This window comes from Enhydra lutris, unplaced genomic scaffold (assembly GCF_002288905.1).
Source record: "Enhydra lutris kenyoni isolate GAN:26980312 unplaced genomic scaffold, ASM228890v2 scaffoldscaffold19, whole genome shotgun sequence".
Taxonomy (NCBI): Eukaryota; Metazoa; Chordata; class Mammalia; order Carnivora; family Mustelidae; genus Enhydra; species Enhydra lutris.
In genome coordinates, this window is record NW_019154103.1 from 13,195,210 (window position 1) to 13,221,067 (window position 25,858).

The window sequence follows — 25,858 nt, forward strand, 5'->3', positions numbered from 1 at the left end:
TTCAGAAATTAATCCTCTCCTAAGTTAAAACCTATCAAATATAAACAAAAAGACTGGCACAACAGTATAATGGCCAAACCACCTGGGTTAAAGTCAAATTCCACCACCACTAGCTGGATGATTTTGGAAGTGTTACTCCAATCCTGCTATGCCTCCATTTCTAAACCTGTAGAATAGAGGTTTTAAAAAAAAGTAGGTAAACAAGTGGAGGTTAAAGAAATCCAAGATTCAATACTTCATGAAGATTTAAATAAGTTAACGTAAGTAGAGTAGATAAATACTAACACCTAAGTAAATGTCACTATTACTGTTATTGAAGAAAAGTAAAATTCAATTTGTCCACCTAACTTCTACTTACCCTTAAAAGACTTAATCCAATCAATCCTTTGTGAAACTCTTAACTCCAAATTGAATATACCCTCTTTTCCTCCCTTCATTCAACTAAATGTACATCAACAATATTCAGTTTCACATATTCAGAATCACAGAACTTAAGTCATACCACCGAGGTTATCTAGTTCTAATTCAAGCACACTTTCCATGCCATAGATTTATTGTACTTTCTCCAGTCATTTTTAAAAATACGTATGCATGGGGGCACCCAGGTGGTTCAGTTGGTAAAGTGTGTGCCTCTGACTCGGGTTGCAATCCCAGGGTCCTACAATCAAGCCCTGCATCAGACTCCCTGCTCCGTGCAGAGTCTGCTTCTCCCTCTCCCTCTGACCCTCACCTCTACTTGTGCTCTCTCACTGTCAACTGAATATTTTTAAAAAAATCATAAAAAAAATACATGTGTATGAGCAGATAGGTTTTTCATATTACCTAAAGATTTTTTAAAAATAAATAAAACTTTATCATAGGATATTAAGATCCTGAGTGTCAATATCAAAGTATCAAAAGCTGAAATGATTTCAGGTTTTTCTAAATCTTTTCTTTATGGGCAAAACACAAAAGATATTTTATCTACCTTAACGATGGAATTACTAAGTCTGTTTTATATAACTGAAAGACATGAATACAAAATCAGGGTATTTTGAGTGAATGAGTCGTATTCTCTCAAGAACTACAGTTAGCTTAAAAGACTAAATAAACATAGGTGACACAGGGAAAACCTGGGTGGCTCAGGTGGTTAAGCACCCAACTCTCGATTTCTTTATGATGATCCAGCCCGCGTCAACCTTCACCCTCAGCCTGGAGTCAGCTTGAGAATCTCTCTCTTCCTCTGCCCCTCCCTGCCCCTCTCTCTCGATCTCTTTAAAATAATTTAAAAAAAAAATAGGTGGCATAAATCAATCTATTAAATATCACCTACTACCAGAGTCTTTAAAAAAAAAAAACTTTCCTGTTCACTCTTTGGAAAAATGATTAATGGTTAACTTTACTGAAAGAATTACAGGGCGCCTGGGTGGCTCAGTTGGTTAAGCAACTGCCTTCGGCTCAGGTCATGATCCTGGAGTTCCTGGATTGAGTCCTGTATCAGGCTCCCTGCTTGGCAGGGAGTCTGCTTCTCCCTCTGACCCTCCCTCTTCTCATGCTCTCTCTCTTTCTCTCTCAAATAAATAAAATCTTAAAAAAAAAAAAAAAAGAAAGAAAGAATTACATAGCTACAGACAATACAAGCTTTGTGGCCAGTATTACAGTATTTTTTTAGGGCACAGCTCATAAATCTGTACTCACAGATACCAGGCATATATGACTCTCGTATTTGTTCCAATGTCACCTCTTCGTTAAGGCTTTCCCTGAATGCCCTATCTAAAATAACCACCTTAATCACTTTCTATCTCTTACCCTACTTTATCTATCTTTGTTGCATTTATCACCACCAACATATATTATGTCTCATTTGATTATCATCAGAATCTCCCACTAAAGCATAAGCTCCACAAAGGCAGGATTGTCTCTGTTTAATGAACAGTTATATCCCTGTTGCCAAGAATACAGATATAGCTGACATACAGACAGTGCTTAATAAATAATGCATGATTGATTGAATAATACTTTTGAGACAAAGGCACGATTTTTAAATATTGGGTGAACAAAAAGTATTATCATTCCAATCAAAACCAAGACAATGTTCTTTTACCACAACTTCAAAGATTTTTTTTTTGCCCCTAACTCAAGGGCAGGTGATACATAAAGAGTAGAACGATAATTTACAGACAAGTTTATTTCTTCAAAGCTTCTTGGCAACAAGTTGTGTTCATGCTTGATTTACTAACATGGGCAAAACCAAGAAGATTAAAAAAAAATCACTCTTAGTAATGAACACTTTCAAATATCTTCTGATTTTCTAAAATCAACTAAACTTGCTTTATGCTTTTACTCCAGGCCAAACAAAAGAACTAAATTACTTAAAAAGTGGACCATAGTCCAGAGTATAAGCTAGTACTTAAGAATTAATCTTGAATCCACCAAATGCTAACCAAAAGAACAGGGTCTACTTTATTTATTTATTATTCTTTTTTTTTGAAAAGAAAGTGAGAAAGGACTAGTGGAAGGAAGAGGGAGAGCCTTAGTTCTTAAGATTGATGTGGGTTAGATCTCACAACCACTGAGATCATGACCTGAGCAAAAATCAAGAGTCAACACAACCAACAGAGCCACCCAGGCGCCCTGAACAGTCTCCATTATTTGAGCTAAGCTTCTTTAGGATAGAAGCAGTGGAGAGAAGTCACACGAAAAGTCAGAGAACTGAGAAGAAACACACATCTCTGCCACTGTACCTCTAACTGATAAAAACCCTGAGAATTTATCCCTCAATATACACATGTCCACTCACCAAGCAAAACCACATTCTGGTCATAAAACACACCTTAACAAATTTAAAATAACAGAAATCATACAACGTCTTCCCTCAGATCACAATTCAATTAAACTCGAAATCAGCAACAGAAAGTAACTGGAAAATCCCAAAACATGTCAAGACTAAATAACACATTTTTAAATAACACAAGGGTCAAAAAGGAAAACTCAAGACAACTTCAAAATATTTTTAATTACATGAAAACACAACTGATCAAAATTTATGAGATACAGCATAAGCAGCGCTTAAATGGAAATTTAGAGCACTGAATGCAAATGTTAGGAAAGATGATCTAAAATCAAACACCTGAAGTTCCACCTTAGGAAACAAAAAAAGAGCAGATTAAATCCAAAGTAAGCAGAAAGAAAAGAAATAATAGAGCAGAAATCAATAAAATTAGAAAAAAATCAATACAGAAAAACCAATGAAACCAAAAACTGGTTCTCTGAGAAGATCAATAAAATCAATAAGCCTCTGTCCAGGCTAAATGAGAAAATGGAAAGGACACAAATTACTAATATCAGAAATGAAAGGTGTCATCACTACAGACCCTGTGGACATTAAAAGACTAATAAAGGAGCACTACGAATAACTCTGCCCACAGATTTTATTTTACTTTTTAGAGATTTTATTTATCTGAGAGAGAAAGAGCACATACATACACATACAGCAGAGGAAGGGGCAGAAGGAGAGGCAGAAACAAAATCCCTGCTGAGCAGGGAGCCCAACTTGGGGTTCAATCCCAGGACCTCGAGATCATGACCTGAGCCAAAGGTACTCTCTCTCTCTCTCAAATAAATAAATAAATAAGTAAATAAAATCTTTTAAAATAAATAAGTATGGGGTGCCTGGGTGGCTCAGTCATTAAGCTTCTGCCTTTGGCTCAGGTCATGATCCTAGAGTCTTGGGATCCAGCCCTGCATCAGGCTCCCTGCTCTGTGGGATGCCTGCTTCTCCCTCTCCCCCTCCCCCTGCTTGTGTTCCCTCTCTCATTGTCTCTCTCTGTGTCAAATAAATAAATAAAATCTTTAAAAAGAAAATAAATAAGTAAAATCAAGGTGTCCCAAGGCTTCACTCTCCATTCTGGAGTAGTATTTAAGACAATACTGAAATACATGCCCAAACATAGCTACAAAGATCCCAAAGATTCCTACATAGTGTATTTTTTTTTTTAATATTTTTGTTTATTTTGAGAGACAGAGAGACAGAGTGAGAGAGAGCATGAGAGGGGAGGTCAGAGGGAGAAGCAGACTCCCCATGTAGCTGGGAGCCCGATGTGGGACTAGATCCCAGGGCTCTGGGATCGTGACCTGAGCTGAAGGCAGTTGCTTAACCAACTGAGCCACCCAGGCGCCCTCCTACATAATGTATTTTTAAAAAGAAAAGAAAGAAAGAAAAGATGACAAAACAAAAGAAACTTGAAAAATCAAAAGCCTGGGGCGGGGGGCGGATCCTGGTGGCTCAGTCAGTTAGGCATCTGCCTTCCGCTCAGGTCACAATCACAGGGTCCTGGGATGGAGCCCCACATCAGGCTCCTTGATCACCAGGGAGCCTGCTTCTACCTCTCCCTCTGCCTAAGGCTCCCACCGCTTGTGCTTTCTGTCAAATAAACAAAATCTTAAAGAAAAATCAAAAGGATAAAGAAAACTGTGAAAATCAGGCTACATTTTATTTAATCAGAAACATGTACCTATTCTGAAAAATGTCCTGAAGTCAGAGAATCAGATATGTGAGAGTCAGTAGGTTTTTTAATCCCCATTGCTCTTATCCAGGAGTAAACTGGAACTCTTACCAAGTTGAGTGATTCTGTCAAATTCATGTAACTAAGAAAGGGCAGAATCTGGATCTTCTGAGTTCAAGTACTACATGCTCTGCATATCATTAGGCCCAAGCACTGCAAAGGTTCTTAATTTAACCAAGCTGTATTCAAAATAAATTCAACCCCTCACTTCATTTAATGGTTAAACACTTTTCTTTGAGGTATTCCAAGCACTGACCAAACCTGCATAAACAGACATCATCAATTTCATGACTGGGAACACTAAAGTGGAGTTAATACAGAAATGTAAGCAATACCAGAATGGAGTCAACTACTGGGCTGGTAGTTGGTGACATTCTCCAGGTGACATTCTCTTAAGTGACATTTTGAGAAACAGCATGAGTTTACCTTACCCTAAAACAAAGTTACAATTTTGAGATGGCAGGAGATGGGTTCTTCTAGTATTACAGAATACTGGAACAAATTCACATTGAGCTTCTTTGTGACTATCTTAAGGATGTTTATTAGACTTTTTAACTTTTCAGACCAAGAAGTCAAAAACTGAGCTTAAATTTAGGAAGTGGAGATCTGAGTTTTAGTCCAGACTATGCCAAACTATTGTTATCTTAGATAAACCAATGCTTATTTCTACACCTCAGATTCTTCCTTATGTAAAATTAGGGAAGCTTGCGGGGGATGGAGGTGGTTAGGCTAATTGTTTTCTTTCCCTCCTTCTCATTCTACTATTCTGTATCTTTGTCTAATTTCACTGACACAAAAAGAAAAAAGAAAAAAAAAACCTCTTTATGAATACAAAGCATTAGTTATTCACTGAGGTGAAATACATACACAGTGCCCAAGATTCATAGGTTATGTTAGCTGGGAGAGCACACCAGAAACCACATTATTTTGAAGTTCTTTTCTTTCACTTTTAAAAAAAAATTTTATTTATTTATTTATTTAAAGATTTTATTTATTTGACACACAGAGAGAGATCACAAGTAGGCAGAGAGGCAGGCAGAGAGAGAGGAGGAAGCAGGCTCCCTGCTGAGCAGAGAGGCCGATGCAGGGCTCCATCCCAGGACCCTGAGATCAGGACCTGAGCCGAACGCAGGGGCTTAACCCACTGAGCCACCCAGGAGCCTTATTTTTATTTATTTATTAGAGAGAGAGAGAGAGCGCGCAAAGCAGAGGGAGAGGCAGAGGCAGAGGGAGAAGCAGGCTCCCGGAAAAGCAGGGGAAGCCCGATATGGGACTCGCGATGCCAGGACTCTGGGATCATGACCTGATTTGAAGGCAGTGGCTTAACCAACTGAGCCACCCAGGCATCTCTTTCACATTGTTTCTAAAAGTTATTCAAAAGTCCAACATCCAACACTATAAGCTGAATAATGTCAACATTTGGTACTGAAAAAGCATGGTACACTGAGGCTAGATTCCAAGACAGAATGCCCTCCGGATGAACATTTGAAATCTTTTATATAGGCAAATAATTAACAGTGTTGAACTTAACCAGAGGCCTGGGATCTTGGAAAACACCAAAGGTTAATACCCCCCCCCCCACGCCCTTTTGTGTTCTGGAACGGGCTTAATGCAAAAAAACACTGGTCCCCACAGGACTTAGGTTAAGACTCAAAGATGCCCCACTTGTTTACCTATGACAAAGTCAGAGTCAAAGCCCGCAAATTCCCATTTTTTGCTTCATAAATGACTGGATGAATGACATGTCCCCATAGATTAACTGGAACAAAATATTTGTTACTCAAATTCTGGTTAAGATCTTCTTTCCCGAGGTTCCTGAACTTTGGCCCACCCTCTATCTGAAGCAGCAAAAACTTCTCTGGCCTGAGGGTAAAACAATCTAATCTACTGTTAAATGGTACTTCCCTTTCATCTCACTTCCCCACACTTCGTTCTTTCTAGGATTGCTTTACTCCTCCCTAATAAAAAGAAAAACCTTTTTGCTAAATCTTCGAGACTCTTGCTATCTTACGGTTAGGGCATTCTTTCTAGTTCCCCAAGCCCTTGCGATATTCCTTTCCAATAAAATCTCTCCTTACTAAGTCTGAATTTTTCATTTGACACCCTTCCCAATTTCAAATGGGCTGAGTATGAAAGATAAGCTGACTTTGCTTTTCTCTTAGTGACAAGTGTTGATCTTCTACAAAAGGACCCGTTGTGTGCACCCGGAAATGCTAAAGGGATTTTTAAGATCTTAAGTTCTTGGCTACTACCAGGCTGCTAAGAAAATGGGAGGGGAGGAGATGATCAACCCAGCAAGGTCAACTCTGAGACCACCTGGCGCCACACGCCGTACACAGTGAAAGGGCCACGAACATTCTGGCTACGTACTCCACACTCCTGGGCAGATTTCACGGTTGGGCAGGGCAGATGCCTCTTCCACAGGGGCCCAGGAGCTCCGGGACAGGTAGGGAGTCCTGCCCCGCGGTTCATCCTATTGCTCTCGCCCGCTCCATCCTCAGCTAGCCACCCGACTGGCTACCTTCACAGGGCCAACCTCCTGGCCCCTAGCTTCCCACTGTTACTCCAGCCTTCACAGAAAGACTCACCATGGCGCCAAGGACAGGTCGTGGGCCAGACGCCCTGGAATCCCCGGGCCCGTCCTGAACCTTCCCTCCCCAACCCGCAGCCAGGAGCCTCTTAAACAACGCGAAGGAGAGAGTTTTCCGGCTCTGACGGAAGTTCTGCCCGCGCGGGACAGGAAGTCCCTCCCCTCTCTTGAACGCTGGCGACCCCACGCCACGCAGAGGTGAGGATACGCAGGACGTCCTCTAATGCCACTTCCGTGGGTGCTAGGTTAGATGCTGGGGGCGGTGTTGACCTTGAGCGCGCGCGAGGGAAGCGCAGGCGCAGCTCAGGTAGGTGGGCGGGTGGCGCGCGGTTGCGGCGCCTGTGAGGATCCGGAGGTAGGTTGGGTGGTTCGGGTCCGAGCGAGTCCTCGCCCTGGGAGGTGATGGAAGTGCAGGTTGATGAACCGGCTGGGAGCCGACCCCAGAGGATTTAGTGAGGGAGAAAAACCACAGGCCGTGCTCGTGCTTGGACGACAGTAGTTTCTTCAGCTGAGCCACTCCCTTTTTACCTTTTCCTTGTCCAGGCTGACCGTCCTTGGAGACTTTCCGGATCTCCACAGACCTCTCTGTTCCTCTGTCGTCTCTTTTACCTGCTTTAGTGCGTCCTGCAGCCCTCCCCTTAAGGTAGTGGAATTTGATCCTGAGACGTTTCTTCACCATTCATATATATACCAGTGGAAACCAGAAGAACATCTACCAAGACCACAGAAACCAGAAAGAATTCTGCCTATTTTAAAATACCTTCCAATATGGGTGGTTTCCTTTTATTTATAAAATATATATATATATATATATATATATATATATGCACATACACATACGCATGGGAGTTTCACTTCTTTAGCTGATGTTGATATATATATAGATACACACACACACACACACACACACACACGAAACTCCCATGTACCTCTTAAATTTGTGGTGTTGTTTTCCCAAGATTTGTACCCTTCCACTCTGTGCCTTCTTATTTGGCTATAAGTCACAGTACTGGAGGCAGGGTTGAAGTGGATATACAGAACACCTTTAACCCAGAAATTAGTCTCACAACTTGGGGGCCCTTGCTTAAGACGTGACTGTATCTACAATTTCATTTATAAGATCTCTTTTTCCCACTGTCTAGTTTTGTCATAAAGCTGGAATTGGGGAGCTAAACTAGGACGCTTGACAAGAGGTTAAGAAGTTTGAGCAGGCAGGGGTGGCTATGGATGTTGTTTCACCCTCCTTGTCAAAGTACCTGGAGAGCATGACATCCAGTCTATAAATGGTTGGAAGACCCTTGGAATCACTTCTAGCCATCCAGAAGCAGCATGCGCAGGGCAATTGCTTTGTATTAAAAAGGGGGCTAGAGACTGAGTTATGAATTGTTTTTACTTTGAATTATCTTTTGGGGGGAGATGAATAATGTGGCGGACAAGAGAGAAGAATTGTAAGTACTAACATTGAAAACAGCTGGAGGTGGGATGGGGCTGGGAAATAGTTTGTGAAACAGACCTGCTGAGAATCAATCCAGAACTTCCCTGAGGGTTCTACCTCTGCTGTATAGGGACAACGTTGTAAATAGACATGCCCCAGGGCATCTACAGATGCTAAGTGTGGTAGAGAGGATTAGAGTCGTTCTGCTTGTGTATCTGTGGGAAGCAGCTGCTATCCTTGAGGAAGAAAAGGTGAAGAAGGAAACTGGCTATCAGTCTGTCAGTGACAAGACATTCTGTGAAGTCTTACTCTTTCATTTCTGACACTTTGGTTCTTACATCCGTCCTAAACCTGGCAGCCTCATTGAAGTTCACAAAGCATCTCCTTCTATGTGACAGTAAGACTGGAATTATTATCAGGATGGAATCTATTCCTGCCAGAGTAAAACCATGAAAGGAAATCACAGTCAGTATTCGTTATCTGCTTATCATTTTTAATAGATCATGGGGTTCTCTGTTCCTTATTTGGTATTTGATAAGTTGATAAATAACCCTTGGTTAATATCCTTTAATATTCCAATTTCTGTTACAAGGTGAAAAATGTTACAAGGAACATTTTTTAAAGATTAAAATGCATACCATATGTTTAAAGGCAGCACCTCCCAGTCTTTTTTATCCCACAGAATAATTATAATGTTTTGTATTGTTTACATATATTGAAGTTGAGGGATTTACCTATTTTCATTCCTTAAAGTAGATGAGTCTTAAGAGATTCAAAGAAAGGAGAAATTCCCTTATGAAAGGGAATAAAATATGTGCACGATGGAGATTAGCAAGAAATTCAGTAGTCTTACAAGGGAATCAGAAGTCCAATCTTTGATAACTTTGATAAAAGTGCTAGTTGCTTATTAGGGCTTTGTTTTGAGTTGCAGTTTCCTGAGTGAGAACTGTTATCAAATACTTAAGAACACCAGCAAAAAGTCCTCCTTCAACACCCACACTGACCTGGAACACTTTCAACCATTAACACCTATCACTGTTTCAAAGGCCAGTTCTATATTCTTTGCAAAATCTCCTGATAAACTTCCCTTCTGAGAACTTTCTATTACTTTTTCTTTTCTTTAATAAATATGATTATTATGTGCTTATATGGCCTTTGTAATTTCGCCCCAACATATATTATTTTCCTAATTGGACACAAATGCCTATAAAGTGGAACCTTCTTTTTGTGTTGAACACCTCCTTCTCCTTAAGAAATACCATTTAAATAAATGTTGTGGACAAAATCACTTCAGTTACATTGCTTTTAGAATGTTTTATAAACAAAAACATTAGTTGTAGCAATACTTATAATGGTAAAAAATTAGAAACAATTGTTAGCAATTAGAGATTGGTCAAATTCTATCATGTATACTTATTCAAATATTATTTAGCTACTTTTTAAAAGTAATTAGTCTTTCTAATGGGAAAAGTTTATTTTCCAACTTAAAAGAGCAGGCTACAAAATTGTAAGCAGTGTGATTGCTTTGATGTGGGAAAAAGAAAAATCCTAGACATAAAACAAAGAGTAAAAAAGGAAGTAACCAAATATATCAATCACCACTCCTAGAATTACCTTCTAAACCTTCCCGTAAAGGGGTAATTTTAAATTTTTTATTTTATTTAACAATGGATGAAAGGAGCTTCTTTTCTTTCTTTCCCAAAATTATGCTTTGTAACCTCCCTGTAATTCTCATTTTCCTAATTTGGGAATAACAAAACAGATAAAGCTCTTCAGAAGTACATTGCAACCTCTAATATTTTTTTTTTAAGATTTTACTTATTTATTTGACAGAGAGAGACACAGCGAGAGAGGAAACACAAGCAGGGGGAGTGGGAGAAGGAGGCTCCCCACTGAGCAGGGAGCCCGACTTGGGGCTCAATCCCAGGACCCTGAGATCATGACCTGAACTGAAGGCAGACGCTTAACGACTGAGCCACCCAGGTGCCCGCAACCTTCTAATTAATTCAGTAGTCTTCCTCTGAAACTTTCCCTTATTTATATATTACCATAATTAAAGCTAGGAGCATATCACATACCTAGTTAATTAGAATAACTACTGAAAATTGTACACAAATTATACAATGCACATTTTCAAGGATCACTAACTTACATAAACGTGATCCTGGTATCATTTGATACCTTTTGATACTAGGAAAATCTTTTAACAACCACCACCAAGAGCAATAAGCAAACAAAATCATAAGAAAATATCAACTGTTTAAAACCTAAATTAACTTTTTATTCATTAATATTTATTAATTACCTACTGTGTCCCAGTCACTGTTCTAGACTTGGGGAAACAATGGCAAATAGAACAAACATAGGGATGCATGGGTGGCTCATTGGTTAAGCATCTCCCTTCTGCTCAGCTCATGATCCCAGAGTCCTGGGATGGAGTTCCAAGTTTGGCTCCCTGCTCAGTGGGGAGCCTGCTTCTTCCCTTGCCCCTCCTGCTCCCTCGCTCATGCTTGCAGAGGGGAAAATAATGCAAAACCGTAGGCATGAACTAATTTGGAATATTTCAGGAACCAAAGAAGCTTACCTGTTTGGAGCATGGTGACTAAGAAAAGTGTAAGTTTAGCGGGGTATGAAAGAGCTAAGATATTGGCACTGAAAACCAGGAAAGGATTTGGGTTTTATTCTGAGTGTGATGAAAAAGGCATTTTAACTTGAAGAGTGGGATGAAACAATATATTTTTCTAAAATCTACTTTGATAATATTTTTTAATTGAAGTATTTAATCCACTTACATGTAACACAGTTACTAATATGACTAGATTTGAATCTATTAAGATATTATTTGCTCTTTATTTGTCCTATCTCTCCTATGTTGATTTTGCCCTTTTTTCCATTCTTTTAGATTAATTTTTACCTATTCTATTTCTCCCAGCTTGAGAGCTAAATATCGTTTTAGTAGTTTGTATTGTACCTCTTCCTGGATGATATAACAACCTGAAAATACATCAACTTCATTTACTACCCAACCTCATGTTATATACATAGTGTATACTTAATCTCTTACTTAATGTCTTAAATTCCTCAAGGCATCATTTTTCTACAAGTTCTGTGTATTTATATTTAGTCAACCATTTACCATTGTCTCTTGTGTTTTATGACTCCTTGAGTTCTGAGCTTCTTCCTTGGGTCTTATTTCTTCTTCCTGAAGAACATACTTTATTATTTCCTTTTGTAAATGTCTGCTGGTGATAAATTCAAGTTTTTGTATCCTGAAACTACTTATTTTACCCTCATTTTCAAGAACATTTTTACTGAATTATTATGATATAACTAAATGTTTTAGGTTTTCTTGGTTTTCTTTTTGAGGTTTGTAATGTTTGTTGAATCTGGGATATGATGTTCTTAATCTGTTTTGGAAAATTCCCAGCTCTTAGATACTGCTTCTCCCCCATTCTTCTCCCTTCTCCTCTCCTTCTGGTACTCCACTTAAATGTATGTTAGATCATTTCACATTATCCCTTATGTATCCATTCATTTGTTCCCCATGGTTCATTCTGGATAATTCTTACCTTTTTTTGAGTTCACTGTTTCCCTTTGAATAGTCTCTAAACTACTATTAAACCTATCTGTTGAATCATTTATTTCAGTTACTACTTTTTTGGTTGTCAGTTTGGGCATTTCTGTTTGTTTCTGTTTTATGGCTTCCAGTTGTCCAGCATTTATCTGTCTCAATCTGATCTTTTATTTTCTCAAACATATTAAGCATAATTATTTTAAAAGTTCTGTCTATTAACTATAGAGTCTGCTATTATCTGAAGCTCCTTTGTTTCTTGTTGTGGTTGTTTATAATATTGTCTCATTTAGTTATATGTCCCATATATTTTTTTTTAAGTTTAATTGTTTATTTAAGTAATCTCTACACCCAACATGGGTCTCAGACTTATGACCCCAAGAACAAGAATCACATGCTCTTCTGATTGAGCGAGCCAGGTGCCTCTGTTACTTGTATTTTTTATTTTGTATTACTTATGTTATTTTTTATTTATTTATGTTTATTTTTATTTATAACATTTTGTTCAGTTATGTTGTTATTATTGATTGAATACTAGAACTAGTATGGGAAGAAATTATACTTTGAGGTCTAAAATTATATTTTCTGCAGAAAGGATTTATGTTTCTTGGCAGGGGTTTTGGGCACTAGTAAGCTAAAATCAATTTAATCAAGTCAGTGATTGAGATGATTGGACTCTGAGCAGGTCTACTTCTAGTTCATACTTTTTGCCAGGGTATAGATCTTTGGGGTCTCAACCTGAAGCCTGTAGAGTTTAGCATAGCAGGCCCTGAACTACAATTTCTGTCTTAGTAACTCCATGATTTAGTCAGAAGCTCTATTCAGGTTTCTTGACCATCTTCTCAGGAATCAGCAGATACCTCAGAGGAAAAGCTATCATGAATGTTGGATTCAACAACTCTTTTTTTCTTCTGGATTTCCCCCCGTTTCATTAGCTCTCTAATGCTGTCAAATGTTTGTTTTATATTTTGTCCAGCTTTTCTAGTTGTTTACAGAAGAAGGACTATTCTAAATTACCAAGTACATAGTTACAAAAAATAGAAATAAAAAAATATTTTAAGTGCACATGAACTATTTACGAAATTTAATCATAAAAGAATCATTTAAACTTTAAAAGAATTGAGGCTGCCTGGGTGGCTCAGTCGTTAAGCATCTGCCTTCGGCTCAGGTCATGATTTCAGTGTTCTGGGATCAAGCCCTGCATCAGACTCCCTGCTCTGCGGGAAGCCTGCTTCTCCCTCTCCCACACCCCATGTTTCTGTTCCCTCTCTCTCTGTGTCTCTCTCTTCCAAATAAATAAAATCTTTAAAAAAAGAAAAAAAAAAGTAAGGGGTGCCTGGGTGGCTCAGTGGGTTAAGCCCCTGCTTTCGGCTCAGGTCATAATCTCAGGGTCCTGGGATCGAGCCCCACGTTGGTCTCTCTGCTCAGCGGGAAGCCTGCTTCTCCCTCTCTCTGCCTGCCTCTCTGTTGACTTGTGATCTGTCAAATGAATAAGTAAAATCTTAAAAAAAAAAAATTAAAAGTTGGTATTATTAGATCACATTTTCTAAACACAGTATAACTAATTTTGCAGAAATCTAAGAAAACTCATATATTTGGAAAATAAATTCATTCTCATATATGCTGGATCAAATTAAAATAGGATTCTCAATGAAAAATAGAAAATGCATATTCAGAACTGGACAATGACAGAAATACTACAAACTAACACCTACAGAATAGCTAAAATAGTACTTACAAGGAAATTGAAAACTTCAAATATTAAATTAAGGAAGACTGAAAATTATAGATCTGATAATCTGTCCTAAACTTGAGGGATTAGGAAAAGAGTGATGGAGATTAAATCAATGAATAAAACAAAAAGCAAATATTCAATACAGAGAGGCAAAAAGTCAGAAGTTTTAGTTTTTGTTTTTTAATTAATTATTTATTTATTTGACACAGATCACAAGTAGGCAGAGAGGGTGGGGGGAAGCAGGATCCCCGCTGAGCAGAGAGCCCCGACGTGGGGCTCGATCCCAGGACCCTGGGATCACGACCCGAGCTGAAGGCAGAGGTTTTAACCCACTGAGCCACCTAGGTGCCCCGAAGTTTTACCTTTTAATAATAATACTGATAAATTTTTCACAAGATGACCCAAGAAAGAAAGCAGACACAAAGAATATTAGAAATGAAAATGGGGAGGGGCACCTGGGTGGCTCAGTGGGAAATGCAAACTCAATAAAGAAAAAAGAATTATATTCAAATGTATTAAAAACCCATGTTTAAAAGATACTAAAAGCTCTTGGAGTAGCAGCTGATTTCAGTTAGGTACAGGAAATGTAGAAGATGAGCCTGGAACATTTTGTTTTGCAAGATAGCAAGTAAGTTATCCTAGAATCATGTCAAATGAATTCAGGAAATAACTGAGAATCATCCCACTGCCCAAAGGTAGGACAACTTTACTGTCAGTCAGGACATCCAGGTTTATAGAAATTCTGATATCTCCCTGAGCACAGGTTGGAACATACGAAAGCAGTGGATTGGAACATATCAAATTATCAAAGGTGTTTAAATCCATGAGTTTATAATAATAGTAAGACTAACAAAAATCATCTACTTGGTCAACACTGGGGGATGCTCTGGAATCAACTCATTATTTTGAAAACCAATAAAAAAGTATATATTATAAAATTAATCAAGCATTTGTCCTGCCTTTTTTATGTGCACTGTACCACAGGTAACCAAATAATAAATGAGGTTAAGTTTCTCTAAATACATGTATTAATGAATGAAAATAGGATAGAATTACAAAGTTGCCATTTTGAGATTCCTAGTGAATAAATAGATTTATTCATTGTACATCAACAGCTACTAACATGATGAACAAGGAAGCTTTTCTATGCGTCTTAATGGAAAAACACATCATCACCTACTAAAAAATCTTGACAAAAAAAATTGAATGCAGTACTGGGAAATACAGAGACCATGTTAAACACCAGGAAAATTTAATCTATGGAAAATCATGGGACAAATTAACTTTAACAAATATGTTGCCGGAGAGAGGGAGGATAGAGAAAGTGATAGATTAAAAGAGACTTATTTAAAAGACAAATAGGGGTGCCTGGGTAGCTCAGTTAGTTGAGTCACTGACTCTTGGTTTCAGCTCAAGTTGTGGTCTCAGGGTTGTTAGACTGAACCCCACTTTAGGCTCTGCACTCATTGAGGAGTCTGCATGAGACTCTCTCTCTTCTTCTGCCCCTCCCCCATTGTCCACACACATGTGCTCTCTCTCTTTCTCAAATAAATAAATCTTTTAAATAAAAATAAATAAAAGACATATAAAGTGGTGCCTGATTGGCTTAGTCAGGATAGCACATGACTCTTCAATCTCAGGGTCATGAGTCAAGCCCCATTTTGGATGTGGAGCATAATTAAAAGTAAAATAAAAGAAAAAAAATAAAAGACATATAAAGTGGGGCACTTGGCTGGGTCAGTTGGTAAAGCATATGACTTTTGATCTCAGGGTCATGCATTTAGGCCCCATGTTGGGCACAGAGCTTACTTAAAATAAATTAATTAAAAATAAAATAAGACATATAAAGCAATATGTGAACTTCCATTAGTTATCTACTGCTATACAACAAATTACCCCAAAACTTAATAGCTTAAAACTGAAAATACTTATCTCATAGTTTCTAAGGGTCAGGAATCCAGAAATGGCTTAGCTAGGTATTCTGGCCCAGAGTTTCTCCTGAGTTTGCCGTCAAGCTGTCGGCTGAGCTGCAGTCTTCTGAAGGCTTGACTGGTGATAGATCCACTTCCAAGATGGCTCACTCACAGGGCTGCCTAAGTGTCTTCACAACATGGCATTTGGCTTTTCCCAGCCCAAGTGACCGAGAAAAGGACAGAGGAAGCCAAAGCCATCAAAATGATATCCCATTACTTCTCCTTAATTCCACAAATGATTCCTGATGCAATGTGGAAGGGAACTACCACAATCTGGGCTCCAAAGATTCATTCTTCCAATATTCAAAATACACTCATCCTATCTCAAAGCCCCTTAAAACTCTCAACCCATTATAGCTCTAACTCAAATCCTAGAAATATAAATCAAGTTCAGGTGTGGATGAGGTTTTTCATGTATACTTCCTTAAGCACAGCTCCTTAAATGGAGTTCCTCTTGCTCTGAAGACCTGTAAACTAAAGACACAATATCTGTCTCCACATATGTAATGGAAAATGGATAGGATAACTACTCTCCTATACTATAGACATGTGTATTCAAGAGGAGGGAAATGAGCACACAGGTTGACAGAAATTACTAAATCCACCTGACAACAGGCTGGTAGTTCCTTGATAAAGACTCAAGACCTGAGAGTAATTTTCCATGAATCTTCACTCTGCCTTCTGGTCTTTTGGACCCATACACTGAGTTATTCTTCTTTGTTCATGTTTACAGCTCTATAGTAGTCTTTCTTTTTTTTTTTTAATTTAATTTTTTTTCAGTGTTCCAAAATTCACTGTTTATGCACCACACCCACTGCTCCATGCAATACGTGCCCTCCACAACACCCACTGCTTGCTTTCTGCCTATAGAAAGTTGAATGTCCGAAAACCTCATTTCATTTGGTACTCTGTTCCTTCCGGTACAGGCTGGAAAACAGCCTGGTAATATAATTCTCTTTAAAAAGTCTCTTTTTAAAAAAGTATATTCTTTTTTTTTTTTTTAGGTTTTATTTATTTATTATTTGAGAGAGAGACAGAGACAGAGACAGAGAATTAAGAGAGAGCATGAGAGGAGAGAGGTCAGCGGGAGAAGCAGACTCCCTCTCAAGCAGGGAGCCCGATGTGGGACTTGATCCCAGGACTCCAGGATCATGACCCGAGTCGAAGGCAGTCACTTAGCCAACTGAGCCACCCAGGCGCCCCAAAAATGTATATTGTGCTAATATAATTCTCTTTTAAACTTTGTGGGTTTCCTGTGAATTCTGGTTGAGTTCATGCCATTAGACAAAGCAACAGCCATACTTCTCTTCCATGTAAACCCTCTCTACCTTGGGAAGATGCACCACACCCTTGAATTTAGAAGTCCCATAATTTGATTGAGAGGTTCTGGGAGGCACACCCTTTTTGTCTGTATGAAATGATTCTGAGGTGCCATGTTAGATCTTTCTGAGGTCTAAAGGGATTTACTAACTACACCCTCAACTTCATATTATCCTGTTAGTCCCTGGATTTGTTCTTTGTTCAGAGCCATTTTCTTTTCTTTTCTTTTTTTTTAAGATTTTATTTATTTATTTGACAGAGAGAGATCACAAGTAGGTAAATAGGCAGGCAGAGAGAGAGAGGAGAAAGCAGTCTCCCTGCCAAGCAGAGAGGCCGATATGGGACTCGATCCCAGGACCCTGAGATCACGACCTGAGCCGAAGGCAGAGGCTTAACCCACTTAGCCACCCAGGCGCCCCAGAGCCATTTTCTAATTTTAACATCATTCATCACCTGGAGAGTTGGGAATCTTCAACTCTGCAAGTTCTGGCTCCTTGTTTACCAGTCCTTCCTTTAACTTATCTCCCACCTCTCATTTTTACAGTAGGCAGCAAGAAGAAACAGGTGACATCTTTAACATTCTGGTTGGAAATCACCAGTTTATTAGGAGTATTTTCTATCTTACGTATAACTTCAGCTGACAAATTTGCTAAACTTTCTGCCACTTTCCTCCAATTTTCAGTAACACTTTTCTACTAATCTGGCAAGACCTCATCTGCCACCTCCTCAAAGTTATCAAGCATCTATAAACAAATTTCTTCAAGGCTTTTCAAGCTTTCACTAATACCGTCCTCCAAGTCCTTCCACTTTTCTGCCGACTGCCACTTTCAAAGGCACTCTTCCATTTTAAATATTTGTTATGGCAGTACCCCATTTCCAGATACCAAAATCTTTATTAACTTTTTTTGCTTTATAAAAACGACCTCAAAACTCAATATTTAAAGCAACAGAGACATTTCCTATTTCATGCAGTGCCTGAGGGTCAGAAATCCAGAAGCTGCTTAGCTGAATGGTTCTAGCTCAGGGTGTCTTGTGAAGTACCGATCAAGCTGTCAGCTGGGCTACAATCATCTGATGGTTTAACTGGTGCTAGAGGATTCACTTCCAAGATGGCTTACTCCTGTGGCTATTGCCAAGATTCCTTATTGGCTGCTGGGCATAATACTTTAGTTCCTCAGCACACCAAAGAGCTGTCTGGCTTCCCCTAATGTAAGTTATTCAAGAGAGAGGGGCAGAGGCTACCATGGCTTTTATGTCTCTTTTGATCTAGCCTCAAAAGTGACATACCATCACACAGATACGTGACCAACAAGTTGATCACACATATAAACCAAGATACGCTGTGAGAGGGAATTATGCAAGGGTGTGAATACTAAGGAGTAGGAGTCACTGGGTGCCACTTTGGAACCTACTTACCACAGAATTTTGTCTGGATCATTATTCAAGCAAACTTCAAAAAAATTTTGTGATAGGGACCCCTGGGTGGCTCAGTCGTTAAGTGTCTGTCTTTGGCTCAGGTCATGATCCCAGGGTCCTGGGATTGAGCCCCACATCAGGCTCTTTGCTCAGTGGGGAGCCTGCTTCTCCCTCTCCCACTCCTCCTGCTTGTGGTGTCCCCTCTCTCACTGTATTTCTGTCAAATAAATAAAATCTTTAAAAAAACAGTTTCATGATAATTAGAAATTTGAATGCTTACTGAGTATTTGATGATACTATGGATTTATAAATTATTTACTATGTTCTAATAATAATTTTAAAGCCCCTTTATCTTTTAAAGATATATATTAAAATATGTAGAGATATAATGATATAATATATGCGACATACTTTAAAATAATAAGAAATGGTGAAAGTTGGTGGTTGTATAAATGAAGCAAGATTGGCTGTGAGTTGATAATAGTTGATAATAGGTAAATGGGAACTCATGATTCTATTCTGCATACTTTTATATATGTTTTAATATATATAATATATATATAGTATATATAATATATAATAAGTCCTGGCTTACCTATTTTCCTGGTATTATAACTAATAGCACTGTCACTCTCAAATGTGCTCTGGTTTATATAATAAACCAGATATATATAATAAACCATTATATAATAAATTATATGTTCATCCTTTCTAAAGCAACTTTCTTCCTTTTATTCTGGATGGAGGACATACTGATATTCATTGTATTGTTCTTCCTTATATCACACATATATTCTACAAATGTTCATTTGAAACTAGCCAACTAATATAATTTAAAATTTTAGACAGTGACAGTATAGTGAAAAAAATCTGTATATAGGGTAAATGTATACAGGATTTGAATGAAACCTTACCATCTGGGTGGATATGAAATAAATAATATACTGTGTGCCTGGCATCATGTTTAGGTCTTTGTAGGTATTACTTCATTTTCATAGCAAGACTTTCAGGTAAGTATCATCTCCATCATACACATGAAGACTCTCAGGCACAAAGAGTATATATAACTTAGCCAAAATCATACCGTAAGTGACAGAGCAGAATTTGAACCCAAGCAATGTGAGACCAAACTACCTGCTCTTAACCACAATGCCAGAGTCCACAAAAGACATTCTGAATCTTTTTTGTGTCATGGCTCCCTTTGGCAGTCTGGTGAAGCTTATAAAGCCCTTTTTAGAGTCTTGTTTTTAAATGTATAATATATGCATAGAATCGTTAATGAAACAAATTATATTAAAATACAGTAATCAAGATATTCAACAGAAGTGTACTATATATGTGCTTCTTTATTAATGCACCAATAACAAAATCTAGGAGAGGATCTAATGATGTCTAAAATTTAAAAGTAGTGAATACCAAAAACAAAACAAAACCCAACTACAACGGTAGTAATGTGATGGGAAAATATCTGTGATTTTTATTAGTGAAAAAGTCATCAGTACTTCTGATACCACTGTGATTGAATATATATGTTACAATAGAAAGAAATGCTAACTTTCACCTAGAGGGTAGCAAAAATTAAGGTATAATATTCTCCCATTGAAATTCATAGCCCTCTCTATATTTTACTTCAGAAACGTCATTTTCCCCCAACCCACCTTGCACTTTCTGGTTTGGGATTATATTAAAAATGAGATGCAAAAAAAGTTAGTTTATTAGAAATATTATATGTATTTCTCCATGTGGTGAACTTGAGTGAGAGATGAGAAACAGGAATGCGTTAGGATAACCAGGTGCTTCTGGGAAGCTTGGAACTGCTTTAGAATGCTTTATTTGAGAGGTTTAAATCTGGTTCCAAATATGTACTGTCACGTGTAATTATTTATGAAAGAATTCATTATTGATACTACGTGCCCAATAGTATACTATTTGTCAATAGCTGTAGCAGTGCACCAATCAAAAAAGAAAATTCAAATACAGGACACCTTTCAAAAGTTTTATTGAGCTAAAAGCAAACATTTGACAAGTTTTTGATTTGCCTTTCTCATGATTTGATGTCCCAGCAGAGCAACTGGGGAGCCTAATTCTGACCAACAAGGAGGAATTGCCTGGCTAATTGGAAGTGACAGAAACCTTGGGAGAAAGCAACCACATACCAAGGATAATTATAAGAAGGTAACATGGGCCCAAAAGAATAGTGTCAAGGAAACTGAAACCCCCAAATGAGGTGAGACTTGCAAAAAAATGTTAAGAAAGGACAAAGAATGGGCTTTTTAAAATTCTATTCAGAGTCAGAAGATGATCAAGGAAGGGAAAAGCCCACTTGCAGCTTCTGGTGTAATGTTAGAGCTGACAGAGAAAGCAGAACTCCCTAAATATTATTTTGCTTCATTCTCTACAAAAGAAACATGAGAAGAAGGTGGACTTAGGAGAAAGAACAACGTGTGTTTGTAGGGTCAGGCAAATCTGACTTTAATTCCCTGTTTCGACACTTTGTAGTTATATAACCCTGCATCCCCTTTGCCGCCTTTCCCCTCCATTTTCTATAAAATGGAAACAACCATATCTTTTTCATAGTATTGTTCTGAGTAATGAAGTAACACATTCAAAAGGCTAAGCTAGGCTCACAGTAGTGACAATAAATAGCAACTTATTAATATTCAAGAGTAATAAAATTATAAGCAGGAAACAGTACTCTTCCCAAATTGGGGAAGAAATTCTTAAAAAGTACCTAAGAGCTCCAGTTTACATTATGTCCGCTGATATGAACAGCTCTTATTGTGGGCGTTAGAGCGGAAGGCTAGTGAGAAGAGCACAAATGAGACCTGAGAACAATGATCCCCGTCATTGAGGAATTATGGGAAACAACAGGTGCCAGAACATAAAATATGGACAAACGTCTGCCGTAGGGTAAGAAATGGAAATTTAAAACTTGGAATTATTTGCTTTTTGACTCAGTGATGTTCCTCCCATTGGTGTAGTATTCACTTGCCCAGTGAAGGGAGAATTCCAAATGAAAGCAATTGAAACAAAGGAATAGACTGAATTTTCCAAAGAAGTACTTAAAGTGAAGACACAAGTGTTGAAAACTAAGGTGATGATGAAAGAACAGTCCTCTTGGATCTCTCCAAAGCTTCAAGGTACAACTTGAAAGAAGGAAAAAATTGTATCCTCAGGCAAGATGTAGTGGGTTGAATGGTGGCACCCAAAAAAGACGTCCATGTCCCACCACTGTGGAAAGTGTGAATGCTACCCTTTTTTGGGAAAAGGGTCTTTTGAGGATGTAATTAAGTTAAAGGATCTTGACATGAGGAGATCAGTTGCCCTGGATTATCCGCCAGGCTATAAATTCACTGATAAGTATTCTCACGTGACAAAGGAGAGGGGACAGAGATGAGGAAGCAGTGTGAGCACAGAGCCTAAGATTGGAGTAATGTGGCCACAACTGAAGGAATGGTGACAGCTAGCAGAAACTGGAAGAGGCAAAAAATGAGATTTTATCCTAGATCTTTCAGAAGAAGTGCAGCTCTGCTTACATCTTTACTTCAGACTTCTGGCCTCGAAACTGTAAAATAATAAATTTCTATAGTTAAGTCACCATTCTGTGGTAGCTTGTTATGGCAGCCCTATAAAGTTAGTGCACAGAGTTTAAAAGAATCCAGTAACACCTTTAAGTTGCTTAGGTTTTCTTGGGTTGGAAGGAATGCACAGGGGATGGGGGTGGGTGTTGTGAAATGGATGGAAGAAGGTGGAGAAAGTCTGAGGGACATCATGGAGGGAATATGTGAACCAGACTGACATTAGCAAAATATAGACCATACAGTCTCTGCTTAGACAGAGATTGTCAGAGTTTGAAAAGGACTTGAAGGGTTACCCCGTGCATTGCCAAAACCAGGATAGCCAAGCCAATAAGCAGCTTCCCCAAAGAGTATTTTACGTCATCAGAGACAGCCTCTGTTTGATTGACAAATGTTTTCCATTCCCCACCCCTTCCATTCCCTCTGTAGCAGCACTAATAGCTAGCTCTATGCCAATACTTTACTCAATCCTGTCCAAACTACCCTTGGAAAAAGTACTTTTTCAATATTACCTGGCAGTCACAAACCTTCAGTAATAGAAACAATTATGGGCAACTAAGGGTTTCCAGGGATAAAGAATGGAGATCCATTTCGCCGGAAGCGCTCCCTTCAATCTTTCATTGACTGGGACTTTATTCATTCAGTTGAGAGTCCCTAACATCTCTAACTCTCTGCCAGGACCACATTGATCCTATGGAAGAATCTAAAAGGAATTATTAAAAGGATGCTCTGAGAACATCTATAAGAGAAAGCAGTAATCAACCAAATATAGTATGGGTTTGCAAACCGGAATTTGTCTAATTTCATTTTTTCCTCAGGATTACTAACTAGTACACCAACAAAATGCAGCAGGCCATATTTATCTGTGCCCAACAGGCATTACTGACATTTTTCATCACATTCTTATGAGTAACTGGGGCCAGGATTGAGCATTGGGAGGAGGTAGGTGATAGTACCTTTAAGGAATGACTTAATTGCCAAAGGGTACTGAATCCTAGATGGCAGTCAGACTCTCCAGAGGTTTTTAGTGTAGAACCACGGTGGGTCAACACTGCATTTCATTGATTTGAAAGAGGACACAGAACCTATATTTATCAAGTTTTTACCCAGTTTAAAAGTGGAAAGGGCAGAATATTTTACAAACCTTTGAACAGCTTAATGTTGACTCGGCTAAATTCTAGATAGTCATAATTAAAATTCATAAAATTTAGGGAATCTGTACCCATAAATGCAGAGTCCAACCAACTAACAGGGATTATTTTATTTTATTTTATTTATTTGACAGATCACAAGTAGGCAGAGAGGCAGGCAGAGAGAGAGGAAGGGAAGCAGGCTCCCTGCTCAGCAGGGAGCTCGATGCAGGGCTTGATGCTCAGCTCGATGTGGGGCTTGATGCGTGGCTTGATGCGGGGCTTGATCCCAGGACCCTGGGATCATGACCTGAGCCAAAGGCAGAGGCTTTAACCCACGGAGCCACCCAGGCGCCCCCTAACAGGGATTTTAAAGTTTATTCTCTCGTTTAGACATCACAACTTTATGAAGAATCTACTCTGTAGGCCTTAGAAAGATGATTAAAGTATTGCCCTTGAATTGCAGAAGTTTAAAATCTGGTGAGTGAAACAGACTTATAAAGAGATAAATTATATCACAACATAAGTGTTCATTTTAAAGCCTCATATTTAGTAAAATTTTTTTAAAAATTAAATACATATAACTGCTTAAGATGAACTGACTTTAAGATGTGTAAAACACCTTTAGGAGTTTAACAAACTGAAAAAAATATATTTTTCAAGAATATGACAGTGGGCTGATATTCTTATTCTAGCTCATACAATTTTCTAAAAACTAATCAGGGCTTAAGTACCTAGAGGAGGAAAGACAAATAGCCAATAAAGATATAAAAACGTATTTTTAAAGTGTATTCTCAATTACAAGCAAATTGAGACAACAGATTGAAAGAAAATCAATAAATAATAGTATTTATGTTTGCAAAGATGTGGTGAAATGGACATTTACATACCATTGGAGTAAATACAAAATGGTAATTTTGGGGGAAGTTATTGTATACAAGTCATACACTGCAATGCAGCTTTTTTTTTCCCCCCTAGGGAACTGCTTTAAGAAATAATCTAAAATATATACATAAAGTATACAGAGGGAAGTCCATAACAGATTATTTATATTAGCAAAAAAATATAAGATGAATGATTTAAGAGATAGGTACAGGGACACCTGGATGGCTCAGTCATTAAGCATCTGCCTTTGGCTCAGGTCATGATCCCAGGGTCTTGGGATCAAGTCTCCATGCGTCTCTTTGCTCAGTGGAAAGCCTGCTTCTCCCTCTGCCTTCCCCACCCATCTCTGACAAATAAATAAATAAAACCTTCAAAAAATAAATTAAAAAAAATAAGAGATATGTGGGGCGCCTGGGTGGCTCAGTGGGTTAAGCCTCTGCCTTCGGCTCAGGTCATGATCCTAGGGTCCTGGGATCGAGCCCCGCATCAGGCTCTCTGCTCAGCAGGGAGCCTGCTTCCTCCCTCTCTCTCTGCCTGCCACTCTGCCTACTTGTGATCTCTGCCTGTCAAAATAAATAAATAAAATATTTTTTTAAAAAAGAGAGATGTACAGCTTATTTGATGGAATGTCATAATCATAATCAGTATTAAGTGTCTTAAAAAGAGGATTTCTGCTATATCTTATATTATACTATATTAAACCAGAAGGCTAAGGATCATGATTTTTCACTATAAACTTTCTTGAACATTTTGAATTTTGTGCTATGTGCATGTAACACAACCAACAAAAAATGCAATTTTAAAAATACATTATTCAGCTTAAATTTTTTAAATAATGACACTCTGTGAAAGGCAAAAAAGTCTCATTATCCCCTATAGTGAATAGGTATAATTGGAAAATGTGTACACTCTGTGTTACTGGAAATATTTTATTCAGTATTTGGCACTGTAAGAAATCTAGAACCAGTTTATATACAAGCAGGAAGAATGATAAAGCAGCTCATGTAAGATATGGCTAGAGGAAAATGGAAATGTTTAGCCTAGAGAGCATGATGGCGGTCTTCAAATATCTGAACTATGTAGAAAAGGGACCACACTTCCTCAGCAAATTCTCAGAGGATGAAACTAGACCCACTGGCAGGAGCTATAGTAGCCATTTTAGTTCAATGTCAAAACACTTAACAGACTTGTTCACTTGTTTATAGGCCATTTCAGCCCAATGTCAAGAAACTTCATTAATGGAACTGGAAAAAAAAAAGTGAATTCACAGTCACTTGAAAGATTCAAGCATAAACTGTCACCTACCTGGTTGGATATTACAGAAGAGATTCAAGCAACGGAAGTGTGGCTTTTGTATGATTCCTGCTGTGTGAGAAAACATTTAACCTCTCTGATACACCATTCTCTGTAAAATGGGAAAGTTTGACTAAATTACCTTCAGTTCCGTTTGAGCTTAAAAAAATTTTTTTTAAGATTTTATCCATTTATTTGACAGAGAGAGAGAGAGACACAGCAAGAGAGCAAACACAAGCAGGGGGAGTGGGAGGAGAAGCAGGCTTCCCGCCGAGCAGGGAGCCTGATGTGGGGCTCCATCACAGGACCCTGGAATTGTGACCTGAGCAGAAGGCAGATGCTTAATGACTGAGCCACCCAGGCACCCTAAGTTTTAAAATTTTGATTT

The 25,858-nt window shown here is 38.4% G+C and overlaps 1 protein-coding gene across 1 annotated transcript in view; it reads right to left on the reverse strand.

The window, feature by feature from the left end:
- The window catches only part of LOC111148397 (transmembrane protein 161B), a 70,712-nt gene extending 63,536 nt beyond the window's left edge, over positions 1-7,176 (reverse strand). The window contains exon 1 of the mRNA XM_022504914.1: positions 7,133-7,176. Within this exon, the coding sequence (XP_022360622.1) occupies positions 7,133-7,135 (3 nt within the window). The 5' untranslated portion in view covers positions 7,136-7,176. The remainder of the gene's footprint in view (positions 1-7,132) is intronic.
- Positions 7,177-25,858: the final 18,682 nt, after the last annotated feature.